The sequence below is a fragment of the Nesoenas mayeri genome (assembly GCF_963082525.1).
Source record: "Nesoenas mayeri genome assembly, chromosome: 2".
NCBI classification, from domain to species: domain Eukaryota; kingdom Metazoa; phylum Chordata; class Aves; order Columbiformes; family Columbidae; genus Nesoenas; species Nesoenas mayeri.
The window spans coordinates 45,445,886-45,469,757 of record NC_137543.1 but is presented as its reverse complement, the minus strand read 5'-3'; the positions used below and the strand labels follow the sequence as shown (position 1 = coordinate 45,469,757).

The following is a 23,872-nucleotide window of genomic DNA, read 5'->3' as shown; positions in this document are numbered from 1 at the left end:
GTTGATTATGCGGATTACAATGAGTTAAATATATTTAAGAAGAGCAGATTGAGAGACTTCAGCTGGGTGCGGCAGGCAGGAGAAAAGCACAGAAATTGTTGCAAACCCATTGTCCCATTTCATCATGCAGCTTCTTATACAACTCTTTCTGTGACCTCCAGTGAAGATTTTGGGACACACCACAAGGGAAAAACTGAAAAAGGATTGTCTTATTAGAGTTCTTCATCCTGCATAAAATTAAGTCTTTCTTCTATTAGAACTTCCTGGATTGTATTGATTGCTATAGTTACCTGATGCTTTTGCATTCATATCTTAACAGGTGAAGGCTGTAAATTTGAATATCCCCATTTGGTTCAATAGTTGAGCTTGATACTTACACATTCTTATTTTTAGGTTAATGTTCATTACAATTCCAGAAGGGGTTTTAATAGTTTCTTATCTGAAGAAGCATTCTGGTGAAGTCCTTCCTGTGGTCTGAAGGACTTTACTCTCTGAACTGATGAATCTAAACTCTGCCAGATTATTGTGGACACTGGAGCACAGTACTCTTATGGACTAGGTCCTTTCCATTTGAGGCTGCATAGTCCATTTCTCACATCCAAGGGATGCGTGTGTAAGGATTGAAGAGAGATGGACAGGAAGCTTTGGGAATCTTTCTGTATTTAATACATTAATAGCTTACCATGTAAACTCCAAATAGTTTATTTTATATATATATAGTTAGTGTATTTCTAGTGTAGTTTACAAGATGGAAACTAGGGGAAGAGTAGCACAAATGACCAGACAACTAACAGGCAGAGCACCAGCAAATGTGGTATGGACCGTAGTTGGAGAACAGTTGAGCTAACTCATTCATTCTGGTGTTCCTTTGATTGATGTTCCTTGAAGCATTGGCAGATTTCATGCAGCTTAATGTTAGTTTCCATTAAATATGAGCATTTCTCCAGGACTTCAAAGAGAAGGAAGATGTGGGAAACTCTTTACAACTATGAGGCATTTCACAGCATTAACAGGGAGCTGCAGAGCCACTGTAACTGAATTTTTATAACCTACTGTAAAATTGTATGGACATTTTCTTCTTTTTTTAGAAAAATGCATTAGGATTTGTCATGCTGTTATATGACTGTTCAATTCTTGTACATTCTTGTTAATAAGGAGCAATTGAAAGGCCATAAAAAGCTAAATTCAAGGCCAAAAAAAGCAGGAGAGGGAAGTGGGTGGGATGCTAAGTCTGAACAAAAAACTCAAAGGTGTTTCTTTTAGGAGGCATGAGCTACCTAGATGTGTCATATGCTTACATTCAGCACCTGGCTGTGTGATCTCACGTGTGCCCACATTTTGCAGCCAATCTGGCAATGATTTTGAACATTCTGAGCTTAAGCAAGAAGGAATAATGTGACATTCTGCCTTTACTAAAGGCTTTATTCAGAGCATACCTAAAATTCAACGTGACAGTTAGTAATAAAGACAGAAAAAAACAATCAGACCTACATTTTCGCATTACTGTGGAGAAGTAGCTTTGATAATACTCTTTCTGTAACAATACCAGCCTATTCCCCAGTTGCCAGTTACAGAAACAGAGCTGCTAGGGTGAGGAGCAGCAAAGGAAGAGGCTGGCTTAGTCATGAAGTATTTGTATTCTTTGGGAGTCTTAGATGTGTTTTTGTCTCTGCTAAGTAGGCCAAGCAAAGTGCAGTATCCCCTGAGATTTCTGAATGCCTGCTGTAGTAGTGGTGTGCCAAAAAGTCCAGGTTATGGATGGATGCAGCCCTGAAGAGTCTAAATTTAGTCTGCAGCTCCTCTGGCAATTTAGTTTTGATAACTCGAGAGAAAAATCTCTCCAAGCATCTCAAAGCAATACAATTCTCTTTGCTTTAGGTGAGTGCCATTTTCTCAGTTTTTGGTCTCTGAGACTGACTTCCTGCAAGGTTGTTAACCTGAATATGAAATTTATAATCCATGGGTTTAACTGAAGGCATAGTGCATTGTCTTTAGATGGGCATTAGACTTGAGAACATTTAATGTGATACATGAATGAAAAATAATAGAGGTCAACTGAGTGGATTGAATGTAGTAGGATCCCATGTGTAACACCCATAGGCTTGGGGAATAGGAGTTCCAGATGAATGATGACACTAGTTGTTTCTTAGGAGTCATGCTATTTTTGTAATGAATACACAGTGGCTTCCTAAAAAGAATTCTGACTAAACAGCTTAGAACTGAATTTTCTTTACCAAGGCTGGTTTTCATCTATAGGGAATACCAAGTGAACATGTTAGAGGGCTTTTTATGAGTGTTTGGCTGCTACATGGGAGTATATTCAAAATAAGAGTCAGGCAGGAGACTATAGAGGGCTTGCTTATGAATTAAAAAGCAGCAACACAAAGTGTACAAGTTATATAAACGATGAGAAAGGAAGCTAGAAATAGTAAATGTGTGCAGAAAGGAAAACGAAGCCTGAAGTGAGGTATAATTTCTGGCGTTCTATACTTGTGTGATCCTTTGTGGTTAAGGAAAGCAGAATCTTTCCCCCTTCTCCTGCATTTGAAAATTCTCAGTAGAATTATAAACTTGCAAATTGTCTGGCCTGCAGTGCATGCAGACCTTCTGTCTTTCAGGGTTTGTATGCAAGGATCAAGGATTGAATGTGGGGTGTGGTTTTTTTCCCTTGCTTTTAATAAATGACCATATTATAAAGAAAGCATGTGGCTTGGCATTTTCAAATTTCAGACTGTGATGCTTTCTCTGCCAATGCCCTACGTGTTGCCACAGGGAATTTTTCATGTGGTGACTACTGTAGCTAGTACTGTATCTCTGTTGGCATTTCTCTTGTGAAAATATGTAGTCCCTTTACACATACATTTTGTTGATACTCCACCTCCCTGATCTCAGAAGAAGGCAGCCAGTGTGACGATAGGGCAGATGTTGTTCTTTGCTTGGCTTTGTGTTACCTCTCCAGCTCAGGATTTGTGGGAGAGCTCCTTCACAGCCTTGGTGGGCTGTTGTTCCTTATGACTGGTGCTGTGCAGGGAGTAGGGTTGTTCCCAGCTTGCTGAGGTAGTCTGGGTTTCCTGCTTGCAGGGACTGTGCCTGGGGCTGGTCATCAGCCTCTGGGCCTGGCAGCCTTTGTTTGCCAGGCGGCCATTGTCCCTCTGGCACCACCCTGACCATGGGCCCTCTGCAGCAGGAGGAGGTGGTGTGAGAGAGACTTTTCTGCTCTCCTGCACCCACCAAAGATCTTCCTGAGCAGGGCTGAGGGAATGGGAGAAGAAAGGTGTTGGTCTGGCAGAGAGAAGGTGAAAAGGACTTTTTCTTCTGCGTGTCATTTGTGTGTATATACATGCAAAGGGGTGTATTCCGTGGCTTAGCTGCATAGGATTTGTTTATTTTTTCATGTCTCAGAAGGTATATTTTGCTCACTGCCCATATGAACCTATAAGTTCCTGCATATATGTTACTAAAATCTGCATTATAGGACCCTGTTGGAGCATTTGGTGCCAGCATGGTTTCTACACAGCCTGGTGTGCTAGTGCCTGCAAAGCTGAAGCAGCTTGTTTCAACATCAGTGGAGTCTGGATGTGTTGTGTTGGTTTGATTTTGGGTTTTTTTGCGTATGGTTTTGGTTTTGGTGTTCTGTTTTGTTTTGTTCTTTTCCCCTCTCCCCAGTTTGCAGCCTTGCAAAGGCTGGGTCTCTAGACCGACTTGGAAACATGATTAAAACATGGCCTGATCCCATTTGCACTCTGTAACCAAGCCACGTTTCAAGGAACTGGCATCTTGTCCTGAGGTCATGCAACACAGAGGATGCTCGGTGTTCGATGACTCTTTAATGACTTCCATATGATGTCTGGCTTTAAAGGGATACAATGGATGTTAATGATTGGATTTAAGATAATATCCAAAACTTTCTGAGGAAGCTTACAAAGCAGTATAATGAGATTTTCAGCCAATATATATATATTTTTTTAAATGTCATTCATTAAGAATTCAGGAGGAATAGAACTTAAACAAGGTTTTCACTTTTAAAAGTTATTATTTAGTTACTCATAGCATTCAGAGTCAGCTGTTTGATCTCCCCCCTTTTTAAAGAGCTTGTAATTAATATAACTCAAAAGCGCACTAATTTTGTTAGGCATGATGACTTATGCAGCTATTACATTAAATGGGAACTGTGTTTTTTGAAATTGTTCAGATCTTCCCATTTAAAAATTAATGAGTTCTATAATAATCTTTTGCTAAAAATTAACTATTAAAAACTCTGCTCTGTATAATTTATGAGCAGCTTAGCAATTTACATATTTAAGAAAAAGAGAATACAAGTTAACATGGGAGAAACCTCCCTCTAATATGCATTATTTTAAATGATCAGTGAGTATTCTGGATTATGTCATACAAATATACCAATGCTCCACCTGTATGGGAAAGGATTTTCTGAGGCATGTGTCTCAATGAGCATCAGTAAGGTTGTACGAGATACATAGCTCTGTAGGCTGTTTTCTGTGGGGGCAGTGTTGCTTTCAGAAGCAACCATCTTGCACATCTTGCACCTGTGTTCCTGCAGCTATGTGCAGGAATGAAGGGCTGTACTCTAATCTACATCATCTTTTTAAGTGCCCTCCCACGACTGTTGCTGGGAAGGGTGAAGCTCAGGCCAGGATGGCTTCATTTGATGCACAGCCCCATGAACACTTGCTTCTCTACAACTAAGCAGGTCATAAATTGAAGTGGGCTTCAACATTTACCAGAAAATGGGCTGAAACTTCTTAAATCAGGAAGGTTTTTTTAATTGCAGAAATAGAATTGTGTTGACATATATCGTAGGTCATATAGGTGACACTGGAAATGCAAATATGTATTTGAAGACTGTGGTCTTCAGTGGAATGCTAGAGCATCTCCAAAGAAGAACAATGAAGCGATGAAGGATCTGGAGCACAAGTCCTGTGAGGAGCAACTGCGGGAACTGGGGCTGTTCAGCCTGGAGAAAAGGAGGCTGAGGGGAAACCTTATGGCTGTCTACAACTACCTGAAAGGAGGCTGTAGCACAGAGGGTGTTGGTCTCTTCTCCAAAGTAACAAGTAATAGAATAAGAAGAAATGGCCTCCAGTTGTGCCAAAGGAGGTCCAGGTTGGATATTAGGAAAAATTTATTCATGGAAAGGGTTGTGAGGCATTGGAACAGGCTGCCCAGGGAAGTGGTGGAGTCACCATCCTTGGAGGTGTTTAAAAGACATGTAGATGTGGTGCTTAGGGAAATGGTTTAGTGGTGGATTTGACAGTGCTAGGTTGGACTTGATCTCAAAGGTCTTTTCCAGTCAAAACAGTTCTATGATTGTATGAACTGTGCTATTTCTTAAACATGTGACTATATGTAACACAACTCTCAGACATGCTCAGTTTTTTAAAAAAATCCCTTGATTGGCATAACAGAACACCTATATTTGAAATCTAAAAGGAAATCTATGCTTTGATATCTACGTCAAAAAGCTGTCAACATCCCTCCCACAGACGCAATTCTAGGAAGCCTGAGGTTAAAGGCAAGCCTCAAGTGCTGCTGTGCTGCAAACCATGACTGCTGGCCTTAGTGGTGTTTTTTTTCTCCTGTCCTATCAAATCTGTTGTCACACATGCTCCTTGCAAGTTACTGCCTCTTGTTGTTGTCCCAGTAACAGAAGCACTGGGTGTGTGCAGATTCCCACCAGTGTTAGCAACCATTGCTCTAGTGAGCTGAAATCCTGATGACTAATATGCATACAAATCATCCCGTATTTTCCAAATGCGTGGTCAGGTCGTTGCAGCTTTGGAGAAAATGAATAATTTGAAGGAATTAGTATCTAATGTGACTAGATATATGTTTTTAGATTATCTGACAAATATTTCCTTAAAGCAAAGAAACTAACAAAAAATTCTAATTACAGTCAGCCTTTTTCCCAGATGGGATTTTTCAAAAATGAGAGTATGACAATCCAGCTGAGGCCTGGCAAAAAGGTTTAAACTTGAATTGCATGCCATTTTAGAACAACATTCTTACTAAGTGTTTCTAGCAAAATTCTAGTGTAGCACTTAGCTCCTTTTGCTGTGGTTTGGACATGAGAATTAAAACAAAGCAGCCCCACACGCAGACAGGCTCTGTCTTTTCGTGGGCCCTTTGTGTTCCCATGTTGACTGGTGTGGTTTTATGTGATTTTCTGGGATCTTGCTCCCACACATTGCAGGGATGAGCGGGGAGGGACAGAGTCTTCTGGCATTTGATGTGAAGGATTGACCTGACTCCTCCTGTAGGGGACAAATATAGACTTGGCAACACTTGAGTTTGTATTTATAGTATTTTTGCTAAATGCTTTGTTAGTATACTATGTACTAACTATAGTATATTTTAATAAGTTAGTTTGCAAATAATATTTTCCTTTTCCTTTATAAATATATAAACATAAACGCTAAAAAAAGCCAAGGATCTTATTTTGCCCTCCAGCTGAAATCTAGGAGGCTTACTGAGCAGTAAAAACTTGTAGCAAACAGGACTCTCTCATCTTCATTATCTCCTTTAATTTCCTTGTGCTTTAAATAGTCAGAGGCAGAACTATTTTTGATTATCAAGAAAATACTTGTTTGCATTTGTGGATTCATCAGCCTCCAGGTGGAAGAGAAGAAAGGAGGAAAACTGAAAATCTGTAATGATGCAGAGTGCATATGCTTCAGAGCAAACTGTAAGTCAGTATGGACGGTCTGGGGAGAAAACATAGCGGCAGGGAAAGAAAAGTCTAGAACAAAAGGTAGAATGAGTTCAGCATTGCAAGGGGGGCTAGTGAAACCTATTCTCAAACTCTGAAAATGCTGTAAAATATTTTGATTTTATAGATTGGGTCGAAGCTTCTGGGTTTACCACTGCATGTGGCAAAATGCTGCAATTCTAATTGCTTTGAACAAACACCTTTTCAATTCTTGGGTGGTTGTTTTGTGTCTCAGTTCTGTCCCAGCATACCTTCTCCTCTTCTGGCAGCTGCCTGCCCACCCTGGGAGTGCGACCCCCTTGCCGCCTGCTCTGCCTGCAGTGGGCAGCCCAGAGAACACCTGCAGGCTCTGGAATGATGCAGGGCTCTTCCTGCTCAGTCATCAGGCCACAAGTAGTGTCTGCTGGGGGTGTGATCCAGCACAGCCGTGTTTCTGGGTTGGTTTTGGAGTATGGCCTGTGAATATCTTATTTGACTAATGGCTGCATCAATATTGGAGATCAAAACATGAAAGGACTTTCAGCCAGTGGTTCTAAATTGCTTGTTAACTAGTGCAGGATAAAAGGGTTTTAGCATTGATCCCTCTTGTGCAGTGCTACCAGCTGTAGTTTTCATCTTTCATTTGAGTAGATTTCAAATTATTCCTGTTAGTGTGTGTGTATGTGCATGTTTTCATGCCCATAAGAGTTTTTTGGTCATAGAGATAGATTTATTGTGAGAGCTGTTCTGGACATGTAGTATGTTTTCAACTCTTGTGTATAGATTTGTTAGCTTTTGGAGGGGGTGAGTGTTAGCTTTTGGAGAGCATGAGAGTTGGTATTCAGGTTTTTTTGGCAGAAAACGTGAGGAGCTTTTAAAATCTTGAATAAAATATAATGGCATAAAAATCCTTTTGTTCATGTAAATTATGCAAGAGGTGTATCACAAGCCATGATGCCATTATCTCTATTGCCATTTTCTTTATGTTCTGTTAAAAATATTCCTTTCCCATGCACCTGTATTGACGCTTCAGTTGTACAGTAGACTGAACAGGCCTAATGTGCTGTCTGGTATGCAGAGGACCATGTGTCTCCATGCCGTGCTGTGAGGTAAAGGCGCTGTGGTCTTGCGTGACTGAAGTAGTGCTGCTCTTTCTGCTGCCTCCAGGAAATCTCAGCGATGGGCAGCGCAGAAAGCAGCGGCCCCATTCTGCTGCACTGGTGTTTGGCATCCAAATGCAATGTGACAGCTACAAGCTTTAGAGGGTGAAATTTTAAATTATAAACCATACCTATATAATATTAAACATGTACATAACCTCTGTGTCCAAAATCAGGTACTCCCAGTTGACTGTAATGATATTTTTACTTTCTCCTGTTCACAGTCTTCAGTCCATGTTTGTATGTTGCCTCTGTGCTTCAGGAAGGAGCATTTTAAATGAACTGTGTTTGCCAATGTAATAAAATCATCCTGTTGGGGAAACAGCCCGGCAGGCAGCTTCGGTATATTAGAGACCAGGTTTGTGCTGTCGTGTGGATGCAGTCTGGTCTTTTCTGCCCTCGAGTGTCGTGCAGACCCAGGACCACCTCCTGCCTGGCAAATCACAGAAACAGCTGCCAGCACCATGTGAAGGAAACACAAGGAAACACCATAACTAGAGTCTAAAAACCTAGTAAGATTGTATCTAAAGGCACGCAGAAGGAATCTGCATTACCAGCAGAAGGAGAAAATCTCATGTGAACACTTTGGGTTTCTAGTTTTCTAAAAGGATCTAGATGAAAGGTTGCGCAGTGCATTTTCAAGGCCTCCAGGCAATTACTTAGATATCAGAGTAAAGCTTATAATTGGGGTATGGGGAGGATGAAAGGGCAGTTAGGAACAAATTCAATTTATAACATGAAATGATTGCATAATAATCCTTTTGCATGAAATTAGATAGTAATAAATGTAGTCAAGCCATGTGTTATCTGTATATCCATGCCTTTAATTTTAATGTCATTTTTCTGTTGCCACATATTTACCAGTCTTCTTGCTGAGGATGAGTTTTGAATAGCTAATTGTGTTTATATAGCTTTCTATAAGAAGATGCAAATTTATCATCTGATGTTTGTAACTTGCCAGAAGGCTCCTTTTCCTTTAGGGAATATTTCTTTGATTCCTACTCATATCAAAACCATTGCAAACAACTAAGCACAAGGTGTCCTTGGAAAATCCAACTTTTTAATGACAGTTTTCACCCACAAAGCTGTGTGAAGTGAATTTTTTTTTTGTTAATGGCCGTGATTTTCAGCACTGAAGCTTGATCTTGGCAAGTCACTTAGCAAAACTTATATCACTATTTTGGGAGACTTTTTTGAACTCCACTCTTAAACTCTGCTTCTCGTTTTGGGAGGTTGTGAGCTCTGTAACCCTTTATGTGTGATGGTTGAGTGGATACAGAGAATGGGAACTATCTCATGCATAAAGTTGGTCCTGTCAAAACACATGCGTGCCCATGGAGAAAAATGTTGTTAAGTTAATTTATTGTTGCCCCTCCTGTAAAACTGAGGAAGCCAGATGTCCGCTTTGTTAATTTTATTTTTGTATGAGCACTCAGCTCATACTTTTTTTTAATAAAAATCATTGTTGTTGGTACTGAGCTGAACTGCTAGGTGAGATCTGGACACTCGTTTGTCAAAACTGATCTGCACTAAATACACAGAAGTCCTTTTTGTGGAAGTGAAATTGAACTTGTCAGGGGTAATCAGGCGATCAGTTCCCTGTACGTTCCAGCGCAGGGGCTGCACACTCTGCAACCCTCTGCTCCAGAAATGGATGTCACTGAACCTTTGAGTGTAAAGCATTTTGTACAAAACTCTCTTCTGAAGAACTGAAATTGGTTTTCCTCTGATTTCCTTAAACATTTTCAGCCTTAATTTCCAAACACTTGAGTGTGTCAACAATAAGGACTTATTTTGCAGATGACAGTGATGTGATGATGATGTAGGGGGAAGCTCCCTGTGTGCAACAGAAGGCTGCGCTGTACTCAGTACACTGTTCAGAAACTTTCCATGTACTTGCAGCTCTGTGCTGGTTTAATTATACACACACCCTTACCTACTAATACACCAGTTCAGGTAGCCCTCAAAGTTCAACTTAGAAACCACCTTGTTTTGAGCGAGAACTAAAGCTGGCAGCCCAGCTTCTGATATCTATGGGTGGACTACACTGAAGTCTGCTTATTTAAATGCTTTCTTAGGAGATGAAAATCAGTAAAGATGTTTGTTTTAGAGGGGTGGGAACTGGCTAATATGTTTTAACAAGCTAGAACTTCACAATTTTTATTTTTTTTTTAATTGTGGTGTGATATAATCTTAAATGATTGCCTTGGACTTGATTGGTGTTCAGATAGGTGCCAGAAGAAAGAAGATCTTGGCTTGGTAGAATTCAGGGAGGTGTGAGGATTGAGGGAGCTTATTAAGAGATTTCCATTTCGACTGTGATCTTCTCACTGTATGGACAGTCCTATGGTGTATAGGGATTCCAAGAATATCAGTTTTAAATAGAAGAAAGATTTACTTTGCATTAGTCATGGTGGTTCTTCAGATGCTACACAACAGTGTGTTGTGCATCCAGAGTGAATGGAAAAAACCCGTATTAATATGTTACACTATTCAATGTACATGAAGCAAGTAGATCTTGGGTGCATAGTGTTAGGTTGAATTACAGCAGGGACTTATTCAGCACAGTTGCTTTCTGCTCATGCTTTCTGCTAATGACATTAAACGCCATTTGGTCTTAGCTGGGTGCATCTGGATTAATGTCAACGCATTCTCTTGTTATAGGAGCAGCTTACTGCCAGTTCATGGACATGTTGTTCCCAGGGTGCATTAGCTTGAAGAAAGTGAAGTTTCAAGCAAAGCTGGAGCATGAATACATTCACAACTTCAAACTTCTGCAAGCATCATTTAAAAGAATGAATGTGGATAAGGTAGGCATTCTGTATTTCAATCACTACAAGTTTCAAAAGTTGTATAAACAGGGTGAAATGAATAAATAGGGGAAATAAACTTCAAACTGCTTTTTCAACTTTTTCAACTTTTGGACTGAGAACTGGAGTACAAGTTGTATGTGAAGACATTCTTCATGATCTTTCATTATCTGCAAAAAAAGTTATTTACGTGTGAAGGGAGAAATTTGGCATGCTCCATTTAGGTACAAAGTGAAAATGGAGTCCATGTGTCTGCTGAGGAATTGTGCAGCCTGACTCATTATATCTTAATATCAGAAACCCTTTTGATAAAATACCATGTGTTGGAAATTCCTTATCATCAGTGAACCTTAATTTTAGATACAGTAAAATTACCGGTGATGTGAATTTCCAACCAAATGGCTTGGAAATATGCTGTTCTTAGAAGTATTGCATGTTTCTTGTCCAAAATGGGGTTTAAGGAATTTGAAGTATTCAAGAGCTGAAATAATGTATGCAATTATTTGGTAGGTTGGCCAGCATATGTGATCTTGTAAAGAATGGAGGGCTCTTAGAGAGTGGTTTGTTTAGCCATAAGGTACTGGTTTATGGTTGAATGTGTGAGTTTGACAGGCTCACCAATGTAAACTACTCTGTTGATTAAAATGAATAATGAAAGTTATGTTGTTATACTTTAGTTCTACACAGATGTACTACCTGTATATCCATTTAAGGTTCTGCTCTGGCTTTCAGTGTAGCCTTATTTTGAAATTTAAACATCCTTAATAGACAGTCATGTAAGACTTTTTGAAAAGGGTGGAAAACCCTCGTTATTTCCTGAAAATGCTGTAGATGCATCTATTTAGAGTGTAACTTATGAGGCTTTTCAATGTTTCACTAATAAAGTTAACATTGTCAATTTTTCTGTAGGGAGCAAACTTGCTGTACTTTCTCAATGCAGAATTAAGATACAAAAGGAACAACCTGAAAGGACATGCAAAGTGCTACGTTAATCCTTGTAGGAGTATTATAGACTTATAAAATGCTGCACAGTTGGCTTAACGTTGAAGAACAGCAAATTGCAATGGTTTTAGGTACCCTTTTTCTAGCTGAAAATTGACTGCATTCAGGAGGCATTAAGATCCATGGAACTTGGTTCTTTGATCTGCTGCATGAATTGAGCAAGGCAGGGCAGCCCTGCTTCTGCAGCGTTCCCTTCATAGTCCCTGACTGCCCACAGCATCTGTGAAGGTTGAGCCTCCCACAGAGTGATGCTGAACCACCACCTCACACTGTAATATTGGCCCAAGCCACCTTTTGGAGGCTTCCATTTCTGTGAAAAATTTTGCAGGATATGGAGGCATCCTCATAGCCTTTCTTTTGTTTTGCTAAAACTTTCTAGGCGTTTTAGTCAACTCTGCATGTCCATGAACTGTTCTATGTATGGCTATATATGGAATGGAAAAAAATTACAAGGTTAAAACCTCAGGGTTGGTTCATATGATAAACATGTACTACCAAAATGTAGGTTGGTTTGAACTTCAGCATGTCTTTGAAAAGCTGCTGGGTTTTTTGTAGTTCAAATGGTAGGACAGAGAGCAAGAAACTGCTCTCTGGACCTTTTGAAGAACTGTTCATTTTTAAAATGCCCAACTGTAGCATGTCCATTAAAACCAGAAATCCCTAGGTAGCTGAATATAGCATTACTCCCAGAGCAGCTTCATCATGTCTGTCACTGCAATAATAAAGGAGGAACTCTGTGGAGGAGCAATTACAAAGACTTACATAAACCTACTGAACAGGCAGTTCAAAGGCCGTGTCTTCATTTTATTTCTGGTTTATTTCTTATTAAGACCACTTCCAAATCCACCATAATTTCCTTTCTTCTAGGAAGAAAACTATGGCAGAGAAATATATGCTGATATAGTTACTAGATTTTTTTTTCAAAATAACTATGTATATGTAATCTTTATATTTTAAAATGTCAGTGATATATTATTGGAACCTTTATTCCATCTTTCAGGTAATTCCCGTGGAAAAACTGGTCAAAGGGCGCTTCCAAGACAACTTAGATTTCATTCAATGGTTTAAGAAGTTCTTTGATGCTAACTATGATGGGAAGGAGTATGATCCTGTGGAAGCTCGACAAGGCCAAGACGCTATTCCCCCACCAGATCCTGGTGAACAGATCTTCAACCTGCCCAAAAAGTCTCACCATGCAAATTCTCCGACTGCAGGTATTTTGCATCTTAAAGAAATCAGTTTCTGTCTCTGAAGACAATTATGAACCATGATCCGTTTGACATAAATACTAGTTAAAAATAATTTCCTCGTGTGGCTGGACTGCTCTTTTTGCCTTGTCATAGGCGTAGCATCTGAGATGGCAGAAGTTAACTTCTTGTGGTGTGCTCTAGTTTGGCCCAGCCCTCTTTGGCAGAGGGTGTCCCCAGCTGAACTCTTGATGCAAATAATGTGGATTCTAGTGATGGCTGATGGTGGAGACAAAGGCATTTAACCTTCTTGGCAATGAATGAGATATGTGTGAGTGTATTCAAGTATATTAAAAGGAGCGTGGTACTCTCTCACAGCTCCACACTTACAAGAAATTGCTCCCACAGGCAGATTTTGGTTTAATTAATTTTATGGTGAGTGAAATGCTTCAAAATCTTAAAGGCTGACCAGAAGGAAAAAATGGATTTATTTGTGGTTTTATATGTGCTTACTGTTCAGGTACGCTCATCCTCTAAGTGGGGAACGTGCAACTATTGCTCTTTCTCAAAGATACCCCTGTGTTCTCACTTTTCACTTTGCGTTTGTACTGGTTTGGGCTGGGACAGAGTTAACTTTCTTCATAGGAGCTTATATGTGGCTATATTTTGGATTTGTGATGAAAACAGTGTTGATAACATAGGGAGGTTTTAGTTATTGCTGAACAGTGCTGGCACAGCATCAGGGCCTTTCTTGTTTCTCACGCTGACCCAGTAGCAAGTAGACTGGGGGTAGAAAGAAGTTAGGAGGGGACACAGATGACCCCAACTGATCAGACGGATTTTCTGTACCATATGATGTCATACTCAGCAATAGAAGTTGGGGAAAGGGAAGGATGTTGGCAGTGATGGCGTTTGTCTTCCCAAATAGTTGTTAGGCATGATGGAGCCTGGCTTTCCTGGAGATGGCTGAACATCTGCTTGCCTATGGGAAGTGATGAATGAATTCCTTGTTGTGCCTTGCTTGCATGCATGACTTTTTCCTTACCTATTAAACTGTCTTGATCTCAAACAGTGAAATTTTTCATTTTTACCTTTCTACTCCTTTTCCCCATCCTGCCAGGGGACAGCGAGTGAGCAGGTGTGGGGGGCTTAGCTGCCTACTGGGCTTAAACCACAACAGTGTTCCTAGAACAGGCCAAAGGACTAAGTCTGATCTTTCATGTTTATGTAATGTGGACATGTCTGATCACTAAGCAGATACCATTTTTTAATAACTGAGAGTTAAGTGACCAGGAGAGCAGCTCACATTAAAAAAAATACCCGAACTCTAAACAAGTGTTAGTGAGGTTGATTGCCTGTAGGTAGATAGGTTTGTGCATACGGAAACACGCATGCACACACACTTAATTGCTTTATTGGTCTGTCCTGGTTTTACCTTATTCATCCTGAGTCCTCAAATAATGATTTATTCTCAGTTTACTTAATTCTGTGACCTGTCTTCTCATGGGCTCAGATATGCACCAGTGCTAGCAGGGAAGGGGCAGGTATGAGACACCCTCAGTTTCAGGCTGACTTGCACTCTGGAATCATACCCAGATTTCAGCAGTCTGCTCTGATCACTTCTGACGTCAAAGTGGAGGATGCTTGGCCAGCTGCCTTCAGCTCATTAGCACTTCCAGGAAACTGAGCACCTAATAGCTGGCCTGTTCTGCTCTGGGCTTCTAAAGCTTGTTTACATCTTTGGTTTGCACCATAGTGTGTCTGAACTTCTGAATTTCAGGGCCTGGTACGCTATAATTTCCGGTGTGATGTCTTGCATTCCCTTTGAAAACGAAAAAACCCAAATGCTCATGTCATGGTGGTGTCCAATTGAGAAATTGGAAAAGACACTTTTATTAAATACAGGCTTTACCATGCTTGTTAATTCTTCTTGCAGATGGTTTGTTTTTACCAAAGTGACAACCATGTCATCCAAATTAAAGCTGTGGAGGTGACAATCCTAGAGAAACAGAATAGCTACTGGAGTGGAACCAGCCAGCTGATACAGAGGATAAAGCAGTGATCTGGTGTCCCATTGCTGGTCGCATGAAGAGCGTGTCGCATGCCACCCAGCCCTTGTATGGAATAGGACAACTGAGATATAGTGTGATGAGTTTTGTTAAGATTCTGTGGCTGTGGGAGTTAGTTTCTTCATGGAAAACTTCCTTCATTATCAGCTTAGATATTGTCCAGAATTATGACAGGCAGGACACTGATTTTCTTACTGTTGAGCTGGGAAAAGTGGGTAGATATAGACATTATGCTTGTAAAGTAAGATTTCTAGCTTTTTTTGCTACTTGCATTTTAGAACAGGATTATTTCAGTTAGGTGTCAGTCATTCTTAGGTTTATTCAGTTTCTGGGTAAGCACGTTTTCATTTCACTGAAGCGTTGTGCCATTGTGCCTCACCTCACCACATCACGTAGCCTGGTGGCTTGAAAGGCTGGGAGCCCTTCCTGGGTGTGTGTTGATAGGAGCCTCTGGGAGGAGTGCTGTACGCATCTGCAGGCTGCTCTGTGCCTCCTCTCCTGCTGTTTGGTAGTACATTGCGGTGATGTGGAAGGAAGTCTGTGCCGTTGGGAAGTTGCCATGGGAGGTGTGCTGCTGTACCTCTGTCTTGTGCACATGTGCACTTAGCTGGAAATGAAGGAGTATTCACTGCAGTTGTTATAAGGAACCATAATATGCCCATATGAGCAAAAGAAGTAGGCAAAAAGATAAGGTCTCGTGAGTTTTCCTGCAGCAGGTTAAGAATTCCCTAACCCCGTCTGGAGCTCAAAGAAGGAATACATGCCCATCAGTACATCAGGTGGCACAGTTTAAGCTGCTATCTACGACTTTTGTATTGATTATTTTGTTATATAACTTTCCTGGGTCTTCAGTGAAATGGCTGAGATCTTAGTTATGGCTTTATTTCCACTGGTTTTGCTGTGGGAGCAGTAAACGTGGTGGGCTGCTTGATGCAATAACTTGTTACACCAATGCAGCAAGCATTTGCCAGCATCCATAGCAGTTTGCCACAATAGCTTGCCTCTCTTTTGTACATTTTCTTTTTTATCATGTATCATTCTTGATTTATGTGATTTGCTATACATTAACACTGAAGCTTTGAAATATTAGTACTGCCTTGTTTCAGTTCATTAACAAAACCAAAAGAAGCAACAGTGAAAGTAAAGAACCCACAAGATCTTTCAGCATAATCTAGAAGTTTTTAAACATTATACAGTAGACCTACATAAATGTATGCATTTGTTGCTTAGTATCAGGAGGAAGCAGACATATGGGCACGCATTCATACTGTATTTTTGTTTTGGTCAGGTTTTTAGATATGCCTATTCTAAATTGAATATATGTATACATTTCTAAAATAATAACTTACTTCACTACTAGTAATTTCATATGCATTTCAGATGTTTCCTGGTATTCCACAGAATAACTCTTCAAGTGCTCTTTGCCAGAATTCTGGTTTTGAGTGATTTAGGAGGTACTGATCTCTTTACTTATTCATAACTACTTTATAACACTGTTCTAACACTGTAGTTTCAGAGGTAGACTTAAGATATGTCTTTCAGTTAAGAAGAAAGCAGTCAAATCCCTGAAGACTACTGTGAAAGCTTACATACAAAGGTACTGCCATGAGTTAGAATTATTTTTGGTATTTTAATCTGTCACTAAAGCTTGACAAGACTCGTGGTATCAGGTGGCTGCTTTCCGTACCTATACATGGTTACTTGCCTATATATTTGCAAATGTCGAGTGTGGTCTTTATTTCATTTTTGAAAGTGCTTTTAGAGCAAACCAAAACTCAAGAAATCTGAAAATGAACCGTTTTTTGTGTTAATCGGGGAGCAGGCCGGCAGCCACATCCCTACCCCTTCCAAAGGCGATCTGACTGAGGAGTCAGCGCAGGTCAAGGGTAATACAGCTCGGAAATGGAAGCGTAAATAGTTCCCTACAACTAATCTGCTGTGCCACCCTCGCACCGCCTCATCCCTTCCTTGAGAGACAGAGCCGATTTGTTGCCGAGCTGGTGGCTGTATGCAGGGCTGATGGCTTCGGTGACACGTGTAAAAGGCGGCTTCTAGAAAGAGCAGGAGTAACAAGGGAGGAGTTGCCAGGTAAATGCGGCTCCCTGCTGGGGGAACGAGTATGTTTTCATCCTTGGAGGAGTGCAGCCAGCAGCACAGACCACCGCTGCAGGCTCCCTGCCAACAACATCACAGCTGCTTTTAGATATAACACCATCTGCCAGCCCAGAGCCGACTTTCGATCTCCGGCAGCCTCCGCTCTTCTCTAATGCAGTGGTAAACAGCCTGCAGATCTAGAGGCAAAATTGTGGTGAGAGATTAAAATATTAGGGCATTGTTGTTTCTGCCAGCGCTAATGCCCCCTGTGGAAAATAGCAGAAAAATCTTCATCTGATCAAATCGAAAATGATGATCAGGTTGTCAGGGTTATAGCTTAGTGTCTTATGTAATATTGCTGTGTGTCAGAGCAAATCTCCATGGAGCACTGCTTTGTGTGTGGGTGTGGGCTGTCAAAAATACGTGGGTCAAAGACACCCTAATAAAATTAATTATTTACATATAAGCTAAAAATGCAAGAGGTTCTTAGATCTGAAGGCTGTTAGACATTTTAGTTTGAAATATTCAGTGAGAGCGGGATGACTAAAGCAGAGCTGGAAAATACTGGAGGATCACATGAGGGCTAAAAATACTCACGCTATGACAGGGAAAATAACCAGGGCAGAATGAACTGTTTGTGCATGAATGCTTTATATATAATGTGTGTGCCATCAAAGAGCCAATTATGCAAGAAAAATACTGAGTCTTCTATAGGGAAATGGTATATCCTACTGTGACAGATGTGCTGTAAATTAATTTTGAGAGATAAAAATACTCAATGAAAGTGATTTTATTTTAGCAGCTGGTGACATAGCTAGGACTCCTAAGGGACTAGGAAACACCTTCCAAGGCTTTTTTTTTTTCCCTTTGGTTTCCACTGAAACGTGCCACCTTTTTCCTCAGGTGGCAAGCACTTGGTATTGGCGATGGCAACCTCTCCTTGCAATGGTGCTGGTGCTCCAGTGCGATGTGGCAGAGCCGGTGATGAGAAGAGCCCAAATTGAAAATGCTTTTGTGCCTAGTTCATATGAGGCCAAGGGATTGTATGAGCTGACAGCAACAGCATGTGTGGTGACAGTGCTGGCCTGGGAGGCAGAGGGGAAAGTGGCTCAGCCTTAATACAGACACACCCCCTCTGCCAGCATCAAGAGAGTTTAATTTTTAAACCCACTGAGCCTGAGAGTTTAGACCACGAAGGAACGCTGCTTGCAGCGCAGGAGCCAGGGCCTTTTTTTCTAGAAGGAAGATTGTGTTTGAAAAACAGTGGAGAAAATTGCTCCCTTAATTTTTAGTCTACTGTGGGTGTGGTTTGAATGTCTGTGTTGCTCAAATTTTTGCATGATCTTTCGTATTTCAATATGCGTTTCTTTGCATATTTTCTTTCTTTTTGAGGCTGCTTTCACCTTATAGCTAAGCAGACAGCTGAATTTTAGAAAATGCAGGGTTTTAAGAGCATTTTAAATTGTATTCTTCTGTTAAGCCTATGCAGAACGATTTCATCCATTGAAGATGGATGCTTGCACACTTGAAGATGTTTTTAGAGAAAATAGGAGTTTCTTTTGAGAACAACTAATAGTTGCCATTAAAATGTTGGTTATTTTAAATCTAAAGAAAAGTCGTCATTTATGAAGGTGTAAAGGATGTGGTTAGTTCTCACCTATCAAATCTCCTTCTATTAAAAATGAACTGAGGGAGTCATGCCATCAACAAAACTTTTTCATCTGACAAGCAGACTCCATTGTATGTTCTTGCTTGAAGTGCTCTTTTGAAATTTGTAAAAGATGCTTCAGTTTCAAGTATTTGTACACAATTCACTTTGCCAGCTGTCTGGCAGTGATGATCAATGTAGAGCTCATCAGACTGTCCTGTAGCCAACAGCAGTGCAGGTATGGAGAGCTGAGGAAACAGAAGGGCCCTGCCACCCCAGGGAGGTGAGCACCACAACGTAATTAGGCGGCTGCACCACAGCTTGTTAGGATGCTGCAAGTTGAGTCAGATTTTTGTCTGAGGTTGTTTCATTCCCATTAAGTATCATTTGTCATCACTTATGCCATTAAGCATCCCTAAATGGAGCAGTTTCTACCATCCCAGTGTAGCTGCCTCAATAAGCATGTGTGAATATTAATTCATTTACTGTTCTCACTCTTTGTGAGTGGAGACTTTTTCTTTAGCTCGTGAAGAAATTGCTAGTTTTGTGGCCTCTTGTGTTTTGGTTTTGTTTTTTGTTTTGTTTTTTCTTCTATGGCATGAGTCAGGAATATTCACTTCAGTTTGGGAAGTCCTTTAATTTAACTGAAGATACACTGCGAGTGATTCGCAAATTCCATTGAAGCCATGGTTATGAGGGCTCAGCCAAGTCTCGTGTTTGCTCAGGGCTTCCATTACTCTCCATGCTGTCTTCACGCACGTCCTCATTGTATTCATGCACAAGTTTCCTTGGAATTTTACATAAATATTTAACAGCATACTAATTACTCACATAGCTTCAAGGAAGATTTCTCTCTAAACATTAAATAGGCCTCTTGTCTGCAAGACTGAGCTTGTGATGTAAAGGGACCTGTAATTTGCAGCCTAGCTTTGTTGTACCCAAAACCTGAACAGTGCCAACATCCGCTGCTTTAAATTTCAGAAGTGTACATCTGTCTTTAGCATAAAGAATAGTAAAGCTGGAACTGGAGGGGGATATATTTAATTATTGCGGGACTCATTAGTAATTGTTTCTGGAGCACCACAGATAGAAAACTACTGCCTTTCAAAGCTGGTTCATCTAACTTCTTTCAGTGCAAGAACAAAATATTTTCTTTCAACTGTGAATTTATTTTTGCCATCTCTGCTAGAGGCACAAAAAGTTTTCCAGGTGCTAATTGAAGCAGCTGTGATAACTGTTTAAAAAATATTCCAGTTGGACTCTGTATTGTCCTAAAATCCGAGCATGCTGTAATGGAAGTTCTCACAGATCAGTGGAGGTGGGAAGGCATCTCTGAGGGCAGCCAGTCCAATCCCTCTGCTCAAACCAGAGTCACCTAGAGTTGCCCAGCACCATGTCCAGTCAGGTTTTGAGTATCTCCAAGGATGGAGACCCTGCCAGCCTCGCTGTGAGGGTAATCAAATACTGGAACAAGTTGCCTGGAGAAGATTTTTTTTCTTCTGTTTAAATGGAATTTCTTGCATTTCAGTGTGTGCCTGCTGCCTCTCGTCCTTGGACTGGGCACCACTGAAAAGCGCCTGGCTCTGTCTTCTTTGCAACCTCCCATCGGGTATGGATAAGATCCCCGGTGGCCCTTCTCATCTCATCACGCTGAACAGTCCCAGCTCTCTCAGTCTTCCATCATATGTGAGGTGCTCCAGTCCCTTATTCATCTTTGTGGCCCTTTGTTGGCCTCTCTCCAGCATGTTCCTGGCTTGCTTACACTGGGGAGCCCAGAACTGGACCTAGCGCTCCAGATGTGCCTCACCTCAGTGCTGAGTAAAGGCGGAGGATCACGTCCCTCAAACTCCTGGCAACTCTCTTCCCCGAGCAGCCCAAGAGGCTGTTGGCATTCCTTGCTGTCAGCATGTGTTGCTGGCTCGTGCTCAGCTTGGTGTCCACCTGGATGCCCAAGCCCTTTTCTGCTGTGCTGCTTTCCAGACTGTTGGCCACCTGCACGGACTGGGTCATGGACTGTTCCTCTCCAGAGGAACTTCTTTTGGAACATGAGCAGTAGGCTTGAAAAGGGATCGGTAATGGGCAATATGTATGGAACTGACTACCATGCAGTTCTCTCAGTTGTCAGTGAAAAGAGCTGGTTATCAGATGTTTTCTATCGGAAGATGTATGTGCATTATATATAAGTTTTTTCATAGAAGATATTATGTTGGACAGAATTTAAACTGCTTAGAATATATAGCCACTCTGAGCAATGCACTAGGAGCTATTCCCCACTTGCACTAATTGACTGTAAAGCCATTGTGGTGCTCAGTGGCAAAGTCATTAAGTCTACCAAGATCTTTCGTCTCTGTTTAGATAACTGGTTATCTCAAGTGCTTTCACAACTCTGCCAACCATCATCTTTTAATTCTTTTATGAAATTAAGATTCTGTTTGAATGGGAAGCTTACCTCTGAGCTAATTCTAAAACTGATGTTTCAGAATAAATGTTCAGTAAAGCTTTTTTTTCCTTCAGGAAATTTTAAATTAGAAATCCCTAGGCATTCTCTGTTGCAATTAAGTTCTATCCAGCTGTCTCTGATACCGTCTGAAACACTCAGGTTATTTAGCTGGTTTTTATCTGCATTGCTAAAATTAGAATATTGTGTTCATTTAAGAACTGATCCAGAGCAGTGGAGCAGAAGTCAATTTCTTTTTGGTTTGTCTGGACTTTATAAAGCTCAGGAACACTTTTATGAAGAATTTCAAAAGGCTTTGTTGTTTTCAAAGGAGGGCAGATGATAATGCGGTGAATTGGCGCTTTCCAGCCCTCTCTGTCTGCCGATGGCGATGTGAGTGCGCTCAGCACGCTCTGGGAGGGCACCTCGACTGCAAATTAGAGAGAATACCTGGGGATTAAATGGTTGTGCTTGCTCTGCCCTTAACTCCCTCTGCAGGTTAAAAAGAAGTGTGTACTTAATGATTTGGCTTTCTGTGATCAGAACCCTGATCTACAAAGCACTAGCTCGCTTTGTAGGGCTGTGAGGTTGAAAGGGAGCAAAAAGCTGTGGCTGCACCATGTGCCTTGCTTAGGTTATAGAACCATAGAATCATTTTGGTTGGAAGAGACCCTCAAGATCATCAAGTCCACATGTTATTCTAACACTGGTACTAAAACACGTCCCTAAAAGCCTCATCTATATGTCTTTTAAACCCCTCCAGAGATGGTGACTCCACCACTTCCCTGGGCAGCCTGTTCCAATGCCTGACAACCCTTTAGGTGAATGTTTTTTTCCTAATATCCGATCAGAACCTCCCCTGGCACAATTTGAGGCCATTTCCTCTTGTCCTGTCACTTGCTTCTTGGGAGAAGAGACCAACAGCCTCCAGGCCACAACCTCCTTTCAGGTAATTGTAGACAGCAATAAGGTCTTGCACCATCACCTCCTAGGAGAAAGAGCTGACTGGGAAGGGGATGCTGCCCTGGAGAAGCTCAACAGCTTCTGCTGAGCTTGTGTGGAAGGCCTTGCTGCCTAGAGAGAGTCCAGTGCTGCCTTCAAGTAGAAGAAGGGTGGTTGGTACAGGAGGAAGCTGCATCGACCAGCCAGGGTTTCATATCTGAAGGTCCATAGCTGGTTTTATAGCATTTAATTTTCAGCTGATATCCTGAACTGCTTCTTGCAGGTGTACTACACAATAAGAAATAAACATTGATACCTTGGTTTATCTTATTTTAAATTTTGCATGGGTAACTTTTGCAGTTGCATGTGATACAAGTATTCATTAAATAACTTCAGGCACTGCTATAGGCAAAGAGATTATTTCATTTGGGTTTATCTTGAATTTTTTAACACCACTTTTCTTCTATTTATCTACTAATCCAAATGAAAATTATTTTCTTGGCTTCAAGAGCATTTTAACAATCCCCCTCTTAAGCAGCTGATTTTTAGTTAGTCAAAATGTGGACCGAACGTGGACAATGCATAATGAAGGCAGGGTGCTAAAGTTTATGAAATTGCCTAAAGAAAGAAATAGCGGCAAAAGATCTTGGCATTTTTTAATATTTTCCCACAAATTATTTATTCTTTGCTGATCTAAGAATGAGGTGAAAAGAAGTTTAATTTCAGGGGTATACACAACATTGCATTTTTCCCACTTCAGTGAGTCTGTGTATTGTCTGAAATCTACTAGAGGTGAGTTTGTGTATGTAATCATAAGGATTTAAACACAGAAGTTACTGGAGTGGAGTCACCAATTTCTAAAAAAAGAAAAAAAAAATTAATCCATCTCATTTTAAGGAGCATAGAGAAGGAGGGTTGAACATCTTGCACAGAAATGTTTGCACAAGTCAACTGAATTATCCAGTTGTTTATTTATGTTCTGTTGGCATTAGGTGACCCGGTTAAGACAGAGTTATCCCTAGAGGCAGGAGGAGATGCTTGTTACAGAGGGGGGCCTGAGACTAAATAAGAAAAGCCTAAGCTAGCTTGATTAAATAACCCGTTGCTCCTCTCCCATTGCTTTTCAGCTCCTCCAGGGGACCACTCTACCCAGTTCTAGGTTAGTGAGACCATGTGAACTCCACAGTTTGTTCATAGGGACAGCTGACAAGTTGTTGTTCTCCCCCTCCTGCCTTTCCTTGCCCTCTTGTGATTTCTTCTTAGTAAGACCTTTGTAAAATATCAGGTTTACAGTGAATTGCCTTATTGAAGTGTTTTCTGACAGTGAGGATATGTTGTGGAAATGATAATTTAAAACAATTTATAGTGTGCTATAAACCAAATAGTGATATTGGAGGAGCAGCTGGGGAGGTGTGGGGTGGAAGGTGACTGCTCAGAAAGCTCCGGCATATCCCTGCAGAATTGGTGAATTGCAATCTCAGAGCTCACTGGGAGCTGGGTGTTTGCTGGATTCAGGTTTTCTCCCACACTTTGTGTGTCCCAGGCTTCAGAGCTGATAGCATTTGATGGAGGAGAATGGCCGTGGAGCCCCACGAGTGTGTCCAGACAACTGTATTTTGCTCTTCATAAGAAGCAGCAATAAACATGGGTGCTGCAGAGCTGGACTTCTCGTTCACGTGACTGCTTAATAAATCAAATGAAATAGGTTGGAGAGAGGACTGAGTTTCTGTTCTCTCTTCTCAACCCAAGCAATTTTTGCACCAGATGTATGTCTGCTGCATCTAAAATTTATTCTGAGTTGGAGAGAACAAGGAAAA

The 23,872-nt window shown here is 40.9% G+C and overlaps 1 protein-coding gene across 4 annotated transcripts in view; it reads left to right on the top strand.

Annotated features, from left to right (window-relative positions):
• The window catches only part of MAPRE2 (microtubule associated protein RP/EB family member 2), a 95,165-nt gene that overhangs the window by 56,666 nt on the left and 14,627 nt on the right, over nucleotides 1-23,872 (top strand). For all 4 annotated transcript variants that reach the window (XM_080340455.1, XM_080340454.1, XM_080340456.1 and 1 more), the window contains 2 exons: nucleotides 10,531-10,676; nucleotides 12,679-12,892. In XM_080340455.1, the coding sequence (XP_080196581.1) occupies nucleotides 10,531-10,676; nucleotides 12,679-12,892 (360 nt within the window). The remainder of the gene's footprint in view (nucleotides 1-10,530; nucleotides 10,677-12,678; nucleotides 12,893-23,872) is intronic.